Below are 17,672 nucleotides of genomic sequence, written 5' to 3' on the forward strand. Positions count from 1 at the left end.
TGCTGCGACTGGATGGGGTTGGCTTCCTCCACCCTGTGGCACAGACAGCTGCAACAATTTGAAGACGAATTGTCAACCGGGGGGCGTGAAATTCCGCCTTGTCCCGTGCCGCGATGACTGAAGGGCCTCTGTCTCGGCGGCATGATGGGCTCCAAATTATCTGCAATCCCTTTTGCTGCCCTTTCACCGTTTCCTTGAGCCAGAGGGAGTCCTCGTGCTTGCGCTCTGAGCTTTGACACACAGAGACCCACCTCCACAATTCGGACACAAAAACATTCCCAATTCTCGCCAGTTTTATGCTGCAGTGGTTTGCATTGGTTCCAGTGAGCCATAACTCGTCTCTGCCACAGTATATGGAGCGCATTTGCATCCATAAATGGCCGTCCCCTCGATCGCTTGCTCTCACGCTTGCCAACCAGGGCGGCGTAGAGCATTTAATTGCTTGTATGAGCTTGAGCCCGCCCATGTTGACCATGTGGCGTACCTTCCTCCCCCTGCGTGGCACCCGCATCCGGGTGTGTGTTTTATTTTTATTAATATATATAGTTGTTTATAATTAAATCTATTAAAATATGTTTTTAATATAATAATAAGTCATTTTAAATTGAAAATATTGTGGAAAAATTATAATTCATGAAAATAGAAATAAAAAGAAAAAATAATTTATTTATTTATTTTTTCACATAGAAAAATATGCTTAGATCAACCCTGAGGGGAATCAAATCCTGTAGGCCAAACTATCAAGCCCTAACCCCAAGGGTGTCGAAGAGAATTAACCTTGTGACCTTCTCATTAGCGAAATGCGAAACACTTAAAAAACTCGACTAATTAAACTAACCTTTAAGTTAATTTTTGATTAAGCTAACCTTTAAGTTAATTTTTGATTAAGTTTTGCCCAATCAAACACACCATTCAAACAAAACAGAATCAAATTTAAAAAAAAATAAAAAATACCGGATTCGTGGGCAAATTTGTGGCGTTGGTAGACAACGCCACTAATAAATTTATTAATACGAGGTCCACCGATCAACGATCCAAATAAAAGTACAGTCGCAAATTAATTTTTATTCCTCGCGTGCAAAACCGGAAACCTCCTGTCTATTTAATCCGGTGAACCAGAGTCGAGGAAATAATATGATGATGGTCCGAGGATAGGGGTTAGGGTTTAGAAGAAGATAGCCATGGCGTTCAGGCAAACCTTATGGAGTGTCATCCGCAGCTTCTCCGATCCTACATTATCATCCCATCGTGGGAATTTTTCATCCCATAATATGCGAAACCTGAGCTCAGTGATTGGTTCGGCTTCCTCTAAATGCTCCTCGCCGACCTCTGGTGGATTGCTCATGGGTTGGTCGACGAACCACAAAACTCCTGTTGTATGCGGCCGTGGAGACAAGAAGACGAAGAAGGGCAAACGCTTCAAGGGCTCCTATGGCAATTCGAGGCCCAAAAAGGACAAGATGATTTCTCGTCTCAAAGAGAAGATTGAGGTGCCCAGTTCCACTCCCTGGCCACTGCCCTTCAAGCTCATTTGATTTATTCCCTTGTTGCAGAACGTTTTTGGATGAAACTCCTTTAATCTTGTGATGGTGGAGGACTTTTGATTTCTCTGAATGTATAAATTGAATTTTAGTTACTTTGGGCTTGGTGGCATGGTGTTCTTTGGCTCTAAAACTTCTGAAAATATGATTAACATTTTATGTGGCTGGCTATCAATCTGTTTTGTCAAACGCTGGATTGATAAGTCCTTCATAGTTTTTTAACATAAAACTTAAGATATAACTCATTTGATTTACTACTCTTCTGAGAAATTAAGCTAGTGGGTTTAGACGAATAATAAACATCAATTTATCCTCTCTTGGCATTTATTATATAATATTAATCAGTAATGTATTATTGTAGTGTCACGATGAGAACGAGAACGGAAAAAGAACGAAAAAGGAGTCCTTTAGTCAAGTGTTTGTTACATTGTTAGGGTACTAACAATTTAACACCAATAATATCTAAATTGGGAGTTCTAAACATGAGCCTCTTGATGCTAATAGTATCTAAGGTAGGAGTTTTACTTTTGTATAATTATTGAATTGAGGCTTCTGTGATCCATATCATTTATAAGAAGAGTTTCGGCGAAAAGCACATGAAAAAAACATTTGATTTTGTATAATTATCATTATATACTAGTGTCATATGATCAATGCAATGTTTAAAGTTAAGGTTAGCGTGTTAGGTAGTTAAGCCATCTTTAGTTAAGATGAATGCAATGTTTAAGGTTAAGGTTAGAGGGTTAGGTGGTTAAGCCACCATTAAGGAATGTTATAAATTGTAATGAAATACTATACGTAGGTTTGTACAATTAGTGATGTATATCTCCAACATTTTTTTTAATAGAAACCAGTTTGCCTTTTGTTAAATTATGGTATGTTCTATGCTTATAGCAGTTTGCTTCTTTTCTTCTTATTAGTCACTATTTAGCAATCACATAAACATAAAGTAAAGTGTAGATAGAACATTAAAAGATCGACAGAAAACAAGCCCCAAGACAAGAGACACCATATGTGGCGGCTAGCCAGGAACAAACCCCAATGCGGGGAAACCCTTTGATCAAATCTTCTTTTATCTTCAATAATTCAGCAGAGAGAGAGAGAGAGAGAGAGAGAGAGAGAGAGAGAGAGAGAGAGAGACAATACAATATCACTAATCAATGATTTACAACAGCAGTAATGAAACCCTTGAACAACAATAGCAAAAGGGATCAATCAGCTCCCAAAATGTCCTCAAGACAACCTAGGAGAACTTGGTCTCCAACAGAAGTAGTGGCAACCCAAAACAGTCAAAGTAAAATGGTCAAAACTGTAGTGAATGCTACAACATACTGCAGCCAGCCCTAACCAGTCAACGCTGTCATAAATGTGCCCTCAAACAGTCAACGTAGACTTGTTTAGCTCTTCGGCTAACCTAGGAGAGGCTGCCCACACAAGGCCGCAGTTAATGGAGGCAATATGCTGGTCAATGCTGGCCTAAACCACTTGCAAACCTTCCTGCGTCCTTGATGCCCTAACTGCATCCACCTCTAATGCTGCCCTAACTGCGTCCTCTTTCCCACATGAGATCTGCGTCCTCTTTCCTTTGTATACCCAAGAAACAATGGAAAGATGAGAGGATGAGATGAGTTGAGATAATGACTCAACCTCTCCTCTATTTATATGCAACACTGGGCAAGAGTGCCACACACTTAACGACTGGTCGACCTTGGCAATTTGCCAAATAATTACAAATAAATTCATATATCCATAAATACTTGTCGGAATCGGATGATCTTTAGATCAATCCTACACCTCTCGACAAGAGGAACTTAGGAAAAATATCAGCTGCCATTAATGAGGTGACCCACATGGAGTTTGGCCCTAGTTGCCAATTTTAACACTCCCTCTCAACCAGGGAGAACTCCATTTGCAATTCGTTTGACCGTCGCTACTATCTCATCCATCAAATGCACTGCCTTGCACAACTTGGCCTTGCTCTGCTCAAACTATGAAGAAGAAGAAATGATCGAGGATGTATCATACCATCCTCCACTGACCCGAAGTAGTCTCAGAGTGTGTCATACCACTCTCACTGATCCCAGATCAGTGTCATTGATCCCAGATCAATGGAGGTCATCTTAGCATAGGGAGTACAGTAGATATAACGATGCATCTATCGATAGTACTACTATGGTCCCTAACCCCATTTCCCTGCTCATTGATCAGATGAGAGGTACTTCCCATGAGTCCTAGATTGCATGGGTAGGATGCCTTGACAGGAGAACCAATCATCCTGTCCACAGGAGAACGAATCATCCTGTCTAATAGTCGCCACAGGAGAACTAATCATCCTGGCCCATAGTCACCACAGAGAACTAATCATCTTGGCCCACAGGAGAACTAATCATCCTGTTCCATATTCGCCACAGAGAACTAATCATCCTGGCCCACAGGAGAACTAATCATCATGTCCTACAGTCGCCTTTCACCCTGTACGTAGTGCACCACCAGGGGATGGTGAGTCGCCCTGTGGTTGCATGTCGTTCCAAGAAGTACCCCACGCCCCCCTGGAGCTCCCAGAGCTCAATACATCATACTCGACCCTCATAAGAGGGTCTCTGAACGACACCAAGTTGTTCTCGGAAAGTCAAGAATTTGACCTTTCCTAGGGCTTCGTCAAAATGTCGGCGACCTGTTCATCTGTACTGATATGTTGGAGCCTTATTGCTCCCTGCTGCACCATATCCCGAATATAGTGGTACCTGATATTGATATGCTTGGAGTGATCATGAAATACGGGATTCTTTGATAAACGAATCCCGCTCTGGTTGTCACACAGGATCACTGTGGTATCCAATGTAAATCCAAACAGATCACCGAAGAGCTTTTGCAACCAGACCGCCTCATAGGAGGCCATACTAGCAGCGATGTACTCTGCCTTAGCGGTGCTCAAAGCCACCGACTTCTACTTCCAGTTCCTGCTCATCCAGGATATCGAGGTAGATCCCAAAGAGAAACAACACTCGGAAGTGCTCTTTCGGTCCACCACACTGCCTGGCCAATCAACATCGATATATCCAAGTAGTCTCACATCTTCAGCAGTGTATCTCAACCCATGAGTGATTGTGCCACAAAGATATCTCAACAGATTCTTGGCACCAATCCAATGTGTGTGGTGAGGCTCAACCATATGTTGACTCAACGTGGACTGCAAAGCATATATTCGGACATGAGTTCACCAAGAACATCAATGCTCCGACGAGTTGACGATACTTGGTAGCATTTTGTAAAACAGGTCTGATAGCACTATCGCTTAACTTCTTGAAGTCAAGCTCCACCGGGGTAGTTACGGGCTTGCAGTCTACCATATCGAATCTCTCCAATATCTTCACCACATATTTTCCTTGAGATAGGAAAATCTCCCCTGGCTTCTGCCAGACTTCTAGTCCTAGGAAATAGTGCATCAGTTCTAGGTCCTTCATCTCAAACACAGAAGCCAACTTCCTCTTACATTTGTGAATGAGAGGGTCTGCCCCTGTTAGAAAGAGGTCGTCAACGTACAACACCAGTATGAGAGGATTGCCATCTTCAACCTTAATATCGATCCTCTCATACCACGCTCGGGGTGCTTGCTTCAGCCCATAGAGGGCCTTCTTCAACCTGCACACATGAGATTCTCAATCATGAATCTCAAATCCTTCGGGTTGCTCCACATAGACTTCCTCTTTGATCGAACCATGCAAGAACGCAGTCTTGACATCCATCTGATGTAGGTTCCATCCTTGCGAAGCAGCAAGGGCTATGATCGAGCGGATGGTGGTATATCGGGCAACAGGGGCAAATATCTCGTCATAGTCTATACCTTCCTTCGGAGAGAAGCCACGAGTGACAAAACGAGCCTTATATTTTTCCACACTTCCATCAACTGCATGCTTTAACTTGTAAAGCCATTTCAAAGTGACAGCTGCTTTGTCCTGGGGTCTGGGGACCACATCCCAGACATTGTTTTTCATGATGGACTCATATTCCTCAGTCATAGCATCCTTCCATACTTGATGCTTGACAGCTTCTGTGAATGACGAAGGCTCATTTTGGATGATTGTGCTCATGATGGTCAAGTATCCTTGATACTTGGTCGTCTTCTTACTTTCCCAGAAGGTTCCCCTGGTTGCAACGTGCCCTTCAGCATCATCAAGTGTCCCGCTAAGCCATGAAGGCCTCTTTCTAGAAGAGGAGGGCTCTTGCGGAGGGGGATCAATAGGATCCATAGGTTCTTCCACATTAGGCATCGCCTCATCTTCCTTTTCCTTCGATTCACTGGTGTCAGCTTCTTGGGATCCCCTTAGAGTAGGAAGATTGTCAACTTTGCTAAGAGCCATATCTTTGTCAAAGGTGACATCATGGCTAATCTCGACTTCCCTTTGACAAGCCACATAGATTCTATAGACCTTAGTATTTTCGCTATAGCCCACGAAGATTCCTTTCTTTGCAAATGCACCTAATTTATTCCTTTTCTCCTTCGGCACATGAAAATATACAGGACTTCCAAAAATTCTAAAATGAGATACATTAGGTTTCTTACCAGTGAACATCTCTTCGGGAGTCTTGGAACCCAATGCTTGATGAGGGCATCGGTTTTGTACATATACGGCGGTATTTGCAGCTTTGGCCCATAGAAACTTCGGAAGTCTTTGATCATGGAGCATAGCACGAACAACTTCCACAATCGTACAATTCTTCCTTTCCGCCACACCATTCTGCTCAGGAGTATATGGTGTAGTAGTCTCCCTCTTAATGCCAGCCTCTTTGCAAAAGTCATGAAACTCATTGGATTCATACTCAGTCCCATTATCAATCCTTAAGATCTTGATCTTCTTTTCAGTTAGATTCTCGATCAAGGCTTTGAAGTGACGAAACCAGGAAATCACTTCATCCTTCTTTTTCAAGAAGTATATCCAAGTCTTGCGAGAATAATCATCTGTAACAGTGAGGTAATATAAATATCCTCCCAAGGAGTTCACAGGCATCATACCCGATATGTCTGAGTGAACCAATTGTAATATATCAGAGGTCTTGCTTTGGCTTGAGGGGAATGGTCCCTTTTTGAGCTTTCCTTCGGCACATCTCGGACATACTACACCTTCTTGCTCTAACCTGAATTCGGGCATCCCGAGCACCTTTTTTCTCACATCAGGTAGAGCTTTATAACGAAGGTGAGCAAACCTCCGATGCCATAGTTCAGACTGAAGAGATGTGTCACAAGACATGACACCCAACGGAATTCCTCCGACCTGATATAATGAATCAACTTGAAATCCAAGAGTGAAAGCATCTTTAAAGTTCTTTTTTCCATACACGTACCTTGCCATCGATGAAGGCCACCTTGTAGCCTTTGTCTTCCATTGCCGAAATGGACACCAAGTTCTTTTTGAGATTGGGTACATATAATACATCTTGTAGATGAATTGTATTTCCCCGATTCAATTGAAGAGTGACATTCCCTATGCCTTTCACGGGATATTTTGAGTTGTCCCCAAGAACAATTTCCAGGTTGGTCTCCTTCTCTATTAGATTAGAGAGAGCTTCCTTGTAACCAATGAAGTGCCTTGAGGCACCACTATCAATAAGCCAATTTCCTAGCAAGTCCGGGGGAACAGTAGTAGAGAGGGCCGCTGGTAGATAATATTCATCTTTATTATTGTTAACAACATTAGATTCATACCTGGAGTTTCTTGCATTCTTGAAGGGTTTTCCTCTTCCTTGATTTCGGGCATTTCTTTTACCTCTGCCATTGGACTTGCCATTCCTTTGATTGCCTTGAGAGTGATTTTGATCATCGTCATGGTGTGAGTCCCTTTTATCAGGGCACTCCCTCGCATAGTGGCCCATTTTGTTGCAATTGTAACATTGACCTTTTCTTCCACCTTTTGGTCCTGCCTTTCCTTTGGATTTAGCCCCAGAATTGTTTCTTCTTTTAGCATGAGAAGAAAAGGCAGAGGGATGACCTTTAAGTGTGGGCATTTCTTGCTCTTCCATCCTTGTCTCTTTTTGAATACATCTCGCCATCAATTCCTCAAATCCAGGAATTACATTATTGTTGAGAAGAGTAGTCCTGAATATATATCATTCAGGTGGCAGTCCTCCAAGAGTTGTGAGTGTCATTTCCCTGTCAGGAACTACTTCCCCAATAGATAGGAGATCATTCTTGATCTCGGTGATCCTTAAGAAATATGCTTACATACTCTCATCTTTACCCTTCTTAATTTCCTTCAGCCTATTGCTAAGGAACAAAACTTGATTTGCATCATTAACTTTAAATAAACCAATCTATCGTAGATTTCCTTGGAGGGGGTCAGCTCGGAAACATAGGCCACCAGGCGCTTGTCGATAGAGTCCCGGATGATCTTCTTTGCTTTGACTTCTCCCTTGGTCCATTTGTTCCTAGCAGCAGCAGATGCATTTGATGGAGGCTCAACAATCTTGCCTCTCACATGGTCCAACACTTCTTGCTCTTCTAATGTTAGATCGAGAGACATCTTCCATCCATGATAGTCAGACTTCTCACGGAGTTTTTCTTTAGCAGGGAAGTGTGCTGAGGACCCCATGACTTCTTTAAGATAGCTTCAACAGCCTTCGGTGATTGCTCTTGCTTTTGCTCTTGCTTGGGTTTTGTATTCACCTCACCTCTGATACCATGTTAAATTATGGTATGTTCTATGCTTATAGCAGTTTACTTCTTTTCTTCTTATTAGCCACTGTTTAGCAATCACATAAACATAAAGTAAAGTGCAGATAGAACATTAAAAGATCGACACAAAACAAACCAAGACAAGAGACACTAGATGTGGCGGCTAGCCAGGGACAAACCCCAATGCGGGGAAACCCTTTGATCAAATCTTCTTTTATCTTCAATAATTCAGCAGAGAGAGAGACACAATACAATATCACTAATCAGTGATTTATAACAGCAGTAATGAAACCTGAACAACAATAGCAAAAGGGATCAATCAGCGCCCAAAATGTTCTCAAGACAACCTGGGAGAACTCGGTCTCCAACAGAAGTAGTGGCAGCCCAAAACAGTCAAGGTAAGATGGTCAAAACAGCAGTGAATGCTACAGCATACTGCAGCCAGCCCTAACCAGTCAACACTGTCATAAATGTGCCCTCAAACAGTCAACGCAGACTTGTTCAGCTCTTCGGCTAGCCTAGGAGAGGCTGCCCACACAAGGCCACAGTCAATGGAGGCAATATGCTGGTCAACGCAGGCCTAAACCACTTGCTGCACCTTCCTGCGTCCTTGCTGCCCTAACTCGCCCTCCTCCAATGCTGCCCTAGCTGCGTCCTCTTTCCCACGTGAGATCTGCATCCTCCTTCCTTTGTATACTCAAGAGACAAGGAAGAGATGAGAGGATGAGATGAGTTGAGATAATGACTCAACCTCTCCTCGGCAAGAGTGCCACACACTTAGCTGCTGGCCAACCTTGACAATTTGCCAAGTAATTACAAATAAATTCATATATCCATAAATACTTGTTAGAATCGGATGATCTTTAGATCAATCCTACACCTCTCGACAAGAGGAATCTAGGAAAAATATCAGCTGCCATGAATGAGGTGACCCACATGGAGTTTGGCCCTAGTTGCCAATTTTAACACCTATTCTATTAAGATAGAAGAAAGGTTTACATATTAGTGCCTCAACTATATTTGTGGGCGATATGCAGTAAATTGAAACTGAGAAAAAGAAACGTTTCTTTCAGAAGAAAAAAACTAACGGGATTTATATATATTAAAAAGAAACCAGTTACATATATACTTGCATCTCCCATGATAATTCAACCAAACCAAACTGGAAGAGTAACATCAACAGACAGTGTGTTCCTCACCATACAGCAAAAAAGTCATTTTCAAATGATATATATCCCGCCACCTCAAATGTCCACAAAAGTTTCAGAAAAAGAGCATCATAGAAAGAGACATAAAACACACAAAAACCCATCAGCTACATAATGTTGATTTGTCCTTCTTCTGGCTGGTTGCCTTCTGTGGTGGTACAGTTGAACATGATACCTTCTGGGTCCTGCAATCCTTGTTTTGGGAGACCGTCAGCAACCAGATTTGTCTCCTTGAAAATATGTGCCAAAGTATAGCTCCCTAAAAGACCAAGTAATGCATAGATGCGGTCCCTCCATCCCCGAAGATCGGTGCGTCAAAACGTGAAACATCCTTGAAACCATTGATGATGGTCTGTGAATCAACGAAAATATTAATGTTTTGTATCCTTTTCCTCTAGAAAACCACGGAAAGCCCCAGAGGGTAATCATCTCCGCGCTGGTGTTTGTTCTGTGTCCAGCACTCCAATGCAACCTATAACAAGTATGCTCATCCAAGTGGAGCCACCCCCACAACCACATTTGCCCCTTTGTGCCGCTCCATCAAAGTATCCCGCTGGTAAAATAATGCGAGGGGGTGAGAAACGCCTGGACATGTCCCGGATGCGAGGGCACTTTGGTTCCATATGATTTATCCATGATATAATTTTTGCACATACATGGTGAACACGGACAGGCTAGACTGCCCACGAAAAATACAGTGGTTGCGAGCCTTCCATATTTCCCAAACAAATGAACAAGGAAATATAGGAACTAGTTCCACCCCAGCAGCACTCCATCTCAGAGAATGTTCTATGGATAAAAAAGTCCTGAAGGGTAACCTGCAAGAAGAAAGTATGATAGACCAAACATGTAAAGCAAAGCTACAATGAAGGAACAGGTGTGATACGGATTCTGATCCTTTGCTTGCCTGGCACAGGACGCAGCCGCCTGGACCAGTGAAACCACATTTGCACAAGTTATTCCAAGTAAGAATACGATCCTGCCATACCAGCCAGCAAAATAAAACCACTTTTAAAAGCGCAGATGACTTCCAGATTGTTCTATACCAAGATAGAGGGACATATTCAAGTCCCTGCAATGAGAGGTGTTTCTAGACTTCTGCCACCACCACCGATTGGTTTATTAGACACCCCATACAAGTGAGGAAATCTCCGTCTAAACTTCTGCATAGACCAGCCTGTCTTAACTAAGAAAAAAAGAAACGTTATCTTAGTATGTTTTACTGGGCTTTAGTTCTGTTAAAAGCTCAAGATCGTCTGTTTGCTCAGAAGGCTTCTTGTTTGAGTTGCACCAATTTTTGCCCTTTTTGTTGCATTTATGCCCCTCGATATTAACGTTTCAATTGGATTGCCTTTTTGTTTTCAATGTGTTTTCCGAGGAAATCTTGCACATGTTCACTTCATGGAACCATAGAACAAATAACGCACAACACGTTTGTGGGTAAAATCTCAAAAACAAGCATACGGGCATGTGCACCAAGAAGAAGGGATTGAACATTTCGATTAACACCGTTGTTTAGCTTTCTCTCCTCTTTTTCTGCTTCTTTTCCTATTTTCCTATTTCTATTTCTATTTCTTTTTCATATTGCTCAGGTGTGGTTCAGTCTGCCACTTATATTGAGTGATGGTGTCTTTAGCACCCTTCTACTTGGTAGGTCTGTGATTCCACTGTCTGATCTTTCTTTTGGGAGGATTCTCGTAACATTTGGCATCTACATTCGTTGCATTGCGTAGGAAGCCATCAGGGAGGTTGACCATACTCAAATCATGCTCTACATATGAAAGCTACTTGCTTGACGTCAAGTTTTTTTGCTTCTAGACCTTGCCAGCTACATAAATCAAAATATCCTCAGGCAGACCATCTGTGAAGCCCACTTCTGTACAATACCTAATTTGGGTTGTGATATGCCTGTTGCTGGTTGCCAGGGAGCAGAAATGAAACTAACCTTGAACGTTTATGATGGCAGCCAAAGATTCAGGTCCCCAGAAATACAAACGTTATATTGGGGATCCTTACCCACATTCAATGGAGGGTTCACAGAAGGTTATTTATTTTCATGCATAGGCCTGCATGCCCCATAAATCAAGCCCCTAAGAAGGATGCTATCCCTGTCTTCAGCAGAGTCAAATTCAACTATAAAGACCATGTGAGCACAAGGATAAAAGCTTCCTCACGGAGAAGGGTTTTCTAAACCTGGGAGATCCACTTGTGAAGATCTGTGAGACGCGGCCAAAAACAGTGACAAACTTACCCATGAGCCTTTAAGACTACTGCCTGATCACTGGCTTCTTGACCAAGGGAGATGGCTGGAGACACAACTGTATTTGCAGTAAAGGGGTAGGAGAGTTCTGCAGCAGTGGAGGGAGACATCATCTTTGAAAGATTTTACCACACCTCATGGGGTTCTGACCCAGGCAGAAGAACAAAAATCTGGGCAGCGTCAGGGCCCTTCACACTAACAACAAACTATGGCCATACTGTTGGAGCATTCAAGGGGGTAGGAATATGTACATATTGACTTCGAGATGATTGTATCTCATGTGAAAGGAAGGAAGACATTAATCAGCTCAGCAGATGCATGATCCACACAGAGACTAGAATGCCACAGAAACATGATTCAGGGGAGGTGCCAAGATGGCTCACATAGAGTTCTAGATGCATAGAGAGGGTTCCTTGATTCCATTTTAGGACACTTGAATGAACTAAAGCCCTGATGTATAGCTGCAACAAATTTTTTTAGCAGTAATTGGGAAATAATTGTATTAAGCAAAAATCTGCAGCAACTTCACGCAGCCAGTTGTATTACAAAAATTACTGGCCTTGCCATTTCCTTACTTGCCAAAAACTGAAAATACTTATGACCACTATTTTCTAATATTTATTTATTTTTTCCCTTGTGAATAGAGGAATCAGCAACTAGGATGTATAGCTGTGACATTAATAATAAATTCTATTCTTTATTTCGCTTCCCCATCTTCACTTTGAATATGTGCACTCTAAATTTGTCCATGTATCAGAGTGGTTTTTGACTCAAGCAATGTGTAGAGTTCCAAGGTAATTTCCCCCTAGGGTTCTTTGTGTCTAGGGTTTTTCCAAAAAATTATACAACAGAATACCCATTCATTCATCCATTTAACAGTAGATGTCACTGAATAACATAAAGATTTCCAACAGCAATAAATATTTTCAACAGCAATATGATTCTTCACAAAACCATAATACATTAGGGCTGACTTTGAGATGTGCAATGTCAAAACCAGCATTCAACTGTAACTACGCTATATTATCCAATCCAAGTTTTAAGTAAATTGCTCAAACAGGACCTGTTACTTCAGATTGCTACTGTAATGCCTCCCGAGCTTATTGACTGGACCTGTCATGACAGGTTGCTGGAAGAAAATTCGTCTACTCTGCAGCCAATTTTGGCGCTGTGGCTGTGGTCTGCGGTTGCGGCTGTGGTCTGCAGCTGTGGCCCTGCGGATGCAGCCCTATGGTTCTGTGGCTGCGCTGTAATTAACTGTCCACAGACTGAAAATGACTCGCTGTCTTTGAACTCCCTCCACTGCCCAGGATCAGTGCCAAGTTTTCAAATGAATTGCCTTTAGTCAGCCACAAACAGAATCCTAATGTTGATTAGAATTTGTGCCAAAACCATAATCCACAAGCTGTCCTGGATCAATGATAAAAGTGAAGAGAATAAGAGAGGTTCTGACTAGTGTGGAATCTTTCACTACTGAAATCAGTAGAGACTAGCTAGGGTGGGATCACCTCCACCAATACTAGACAAGGAAATGGGGTCTTAAAACCCTCAGAGCCTCAGGCTGAAGAAAATCAGAGATATTCCAATCCAAACTGATGATGAAAATGTGATTCCAACTCTTCTTTATTTATAGATTCCCTTGTGGGGTTTCTTAAATGTGAGGGGTTGCAAGTGCAACCCCCAGTTTGGGCTTTTTGCCTCAGCCAACCCAAAATTTACCCAATGTTGCCCCAAACATTGGATAATTGGGTTTTCCTCGTTATCAAGACTATAGCCTACAGGGTTGGATAAGCTACTTTGGCCTCCTGTAGGCAATTAATCCACAAGGACATTACATAATGGAACCAACGTTGCATCAAACTCTGTAATTTGTGCCATTCTAGAAAATTTAAGTGGGTTTTAAACTAGAAGAGAATATTTACAAAGACGTAGGGTGCTTTAATAACTTTGAAATTTTAAAAATAGTCCAAAATAAATTGAAGTTTTATAATAAAGTTTATGAACCGACATTGAAAGAATGAGTGAGAAACCCATGAATTTGAATGTTGAAATACATATGAAGGCCACAGTGAGCCACAAATTGAAAATCAAAGGCCACAGGCTGGAACCTGATGAAACTAATTCACACCACTGTTCCACAGGGACATGAAACAAGTCTGTTGATTGAAGAAAAGTTTGGATCTATAATGTTTGTTCAACCCCAGAAAGAAGACAGTTGGTGGGGACAAAGAACAAACTCACAGTTGGTGCAGACAAAGAACAGACGTACAACAAATACTCTTACAACACTGGAGTTTGAGTTTTAAAACAGAACCTATCATGATTCTCAGACAATGGAAGAAAAAATGACAGACAGGAACTTGCACAATGTTCCCATGGCAGACTTGTGGAGACACCAGGACAGAGAAAAGAAAATACATCTATTTTCTAGCAGAAGGAAGCTAACATTCTGCTGGGAAGGAAGTGTGATAAGATAGCGATGGGCACCTAGGGAAGATGTGAAACATCTTCAGTATTGTCTTTCTAAAGTCAGATGTGGTGCCTAACTCAGTAGAAGTCATGTTCATGCTTGAGACACCCATGATTTTGTATACATGAGGCATTTATACCCTAAATAACATCATTTAGAAAGCCCCTGTGAAGACATCCAACAATTGGCAGTGGCATATACTAAATACAGAGATATTTCTACAATGTTGTTTGTCTGGTATCCTTAAGTCAATTCAGATTAAGTGCAAATATTAAGCCAAGTAACAACAAAGAAGATTCATCAACAATATTTGCCAATTTCAACAGAATGTGAGATGCTGCCATTCCAGAAGACATATCATATAAATGTTTTTACAAAGTTCTTTTCAGTCAGAAATTCTACGCAAAACCAGACCCAAAGTTGCTTGGCACAGTTTCAGAGTTCTTGGAGAACTGTTCAAGAAAAGTTAGGGGCAGGGTACATGTATATACCCATAGTATTTGCAGGTATGAACATAAGACCAGGTATGCCGACGAAGGCACAAAAGGTAGACATGTGATAAGTTGCAGATGTCTAACAGTGAAAATATTCATTTGGCATTTTTGAATGTGCGTTCCATGAGTATTGGAGGGCGGTTCATGTAAACAACAGAAGCCTGTGTGAAGATTTATGACAATAAGCAGAGCCAACAAAGAATGTTTTTGCAGATCCCATTGCAGACACCAATATTTTGAAGGTATTCATTTATCTTTTTTGAAGTTGCTTCATGAAAAATAGGCATTAAAAATTCGACAGGAACCAGAAACATTGGTCACAATGTTCAGAGATGAAATGCTCAATTGGCTCACCTAGCACATAACCACAAAACATCCAAGTTCCCCAATAATATCAGAAGAATAGATGGTACTTTGTGTCTGACGAAAAAGGAATTAGAAGATTTCATTCTAAAACAATAATATATGGGCAAATGTGTTGCTGCACTTGACCTTGTAACATGCTGCAACCAATAAGGACATTGTGTCTTGCTTTATAGTTCAGGTAAGTCTCCATATGCAGGGCGCACGAGTTGCACGATAGATTGTCAAGACAATTGAATTTTACCTTCAACATACAGATGTGTGAGAGTGATTGCAATCTAATAAAGTTGAAATATTGTCTAGAAGAGTTTTGTCAAATTTTGCCTTCAAATGAGGGGGACAACAGTCCAATAGAGCACTGAAGAAGTGGCATGTGTCTAGAGGTAAAGAGAAGCTGAAGACATGAAACGAAACCAAGTTACCATCCTAGAGAACGGACCAGAATTGTGACTGGTTACACAGGTGTTTAGTGGATGTAGGTAGACCATCTACTGTCTCTGAATTTCTGTAGTTATCTTTTAGTTGGTAAATCTCTTTGCAATTTTTTTGTGACCTTTTGTGTTAAAGAGGGATGGATAACAGTCCAATAGAGCACTGATGAAGTGGCATGTATCTAGAGGTAAAGACAAGCTGAAGACATGAAACGTAACCAGGTTACCAACCTAGAGATTGGACCAGAACTGTGACTGGTTACCCTGGTGTTTAGTGGACGCTGGTAGACCCATATCCTGCCTTTGAATTTTTGTAGTCATCTTTTAGTCGGTAAATCTCCTTGTAATTTTTTTGTGACCTTTTGTGTTAAAGGGCGATCGATAATTAAAGTTCTACTATTTCTGTGTTGTGGTGTGGTGTGATCCAATAATATGTAGGTCAGAAAGTCTAAACTTTTTTATAATTGGTCACACCTTATATTAGTGTCATGTGACTTGTTAACACTTGAAAGTTTGAAACTGTTCTGTTCTGAATATCAACTCTAGAAGAGTTAATGTTTGAAACTGGAAAAGTCAAAAGGTGACTGGAGAAAGTATGTTGTCACCTCGCATAGTCTCTCTGCACATCAGGTTAGTGCTTGCTAGTGTGGTGGGGGGGGAGAGATTTATGGAATTATTCTGAAATCTTCCTTAAATTAATCTGGACAACCAAGTTAAAATGCATATTTACATGTAGTAATAAAATTCTGCCTTGGGAACTGTGCAAATGAGCTGTCAGAAAACCTCAAATATGCTCTATAAGCCACAGATTTCTGGTCAAATATAGAAAAACAAGTTTTATATCTGGAAATTATTAATTATGACTGTAGTGGGTTTATGGAGTTAGAAAATCAATTAATAGGGAGTAATTCCTAATGTTAATTGATTCAGAAGTTTTAAGCAAAGTGAACAAACACATCCAACGATTGAGATCTAGCCACCAAACAAAATGTTACCTTTATTCCAAAGCTGCAAGTATGATATTTGGAGAAGCACTCTAGGAGATGGAAAATCACCTCGAAGACACTTTCTCATCACTGATGATCAGGGACCAATTCATGTGAACACAATAAAAGTGACTTATAACTTTCATTGAATAGTATGCTTCTCATATTGACTCAAACCTAAAAGTGGGGTGTGAAGATGAGAACTAAAGCAATCAGAAACCTCGAGAACAAAAAGGAACCCATTTTCTCTTGACCCTTCTAGCTTTTATAGAATAGGCATGGAGTTGTACAAATAGTATAACTATGAATAAAAGATCTAAGGATAAAAATAAGTTAAAGAAATACCTTTTTAACTAGGGCGCATCACTAATACAAGGAAAATCCCTCATAACAAGCCAACTCCTACTAAGAATAGGCCTCCAAAAGTCATGCCAAGAAATGGCTCTTCAATCCATGAACTCCCATCTTTTGGTAAAAATAGCGAGGGTAATAAGGGAAACCCCAAAAGTCATCATGAAGCCATGTGCTCCACCTCTTGGTATAAATAGCAAGTGTAAACAAGGAAACTTCATAAATTAATTATCTAACTCATGGAATCCACCTCTTGGTATAAATAGCATGTATCTCCCAAAAGTAAACATGGTTAAGCTCCAAAAGATGGATGCTCCTCTCCTTGGATATAAGTAACAGTGCACAACCAAATAGAAGTCATGAGGAATGCTCTCGAGTCATCTGCTCCACCTTTATCCGTAAATTGTCGTGGATATTCCACTGGAAAGTTCGTCACAATAGATTTGATAAAATATGCTTAAAATTCAAAATCTACACTATGAGGGTTTATTTCTCTTTAGATTTTTGGATCTGTAAATCACTGTTTATTGCTTATGCATGCAAATTATAATTATGCAAGAAATAGATAACAACAAAATTAAAACTCACCAACCACAATTGGCACAAGATATAACTCTGGAAACCTAAGTTGCACTAAAATAGATACGGGAACAGATATGGATATGACAATTTTCAAAAAATTTGGATAGAATCCGACAAGGAAATGGCACACACACACATAAGAATTTCATATTACCATTCATCTTTTGGAATCTAGATTCTATATCTAAAAATACATAATCAATTATCATCTATCGTCATCATCAATTCAACATAAACATTGTCATCATCATTAATGATTATTATAACATTCATGATTCATGATTCAACATATCATCGAGTTTTTGTTTCAAATTTC

General features: G+C 40.8%; 1 protein-coding gene across 1 annotated transcript; it reads left to right on the forward strand.

Moving 5' to 3' along the window:
• Positions 1–1,042: 1,042 nt before the first annotated feature.
• Positions 1,043–1,795, forward strand: LOC149157648 (30S ribosomal protein S31). Its single transcript, XM_089435948.1, has one exon. The coding sequence runs from the start codon at positions 1,182–1,184 to the stop codon at positions 1,533–1,535; it is 354 nt and encodes a 117-aa protein (XP_089292074.1). The 5' UTR covers positions 1,043–1,181; the 3' UTR covers positions 1,536–1,795.
• Positions 1,796–17,672: the final 15,877 nt, after the last annotated feature.

This window comes from Pinus tabuliformis, chromosome 5_2 (assembly GCF_031772625.1).
Source record: "Pinus tabuliformis cultivar Carrire ecotype Pingquan chromosome 5_2, CPIR1, whole genome shotgun sequence".
In the NCBI taxonomy this organism is placed as follows: domain Eukaryota; kingdom Viridiplantae; phylum Streptophyta; class Pinopsida; order Pinales; family Pinaceae; genus Pinus; species Pinus tabuliformis.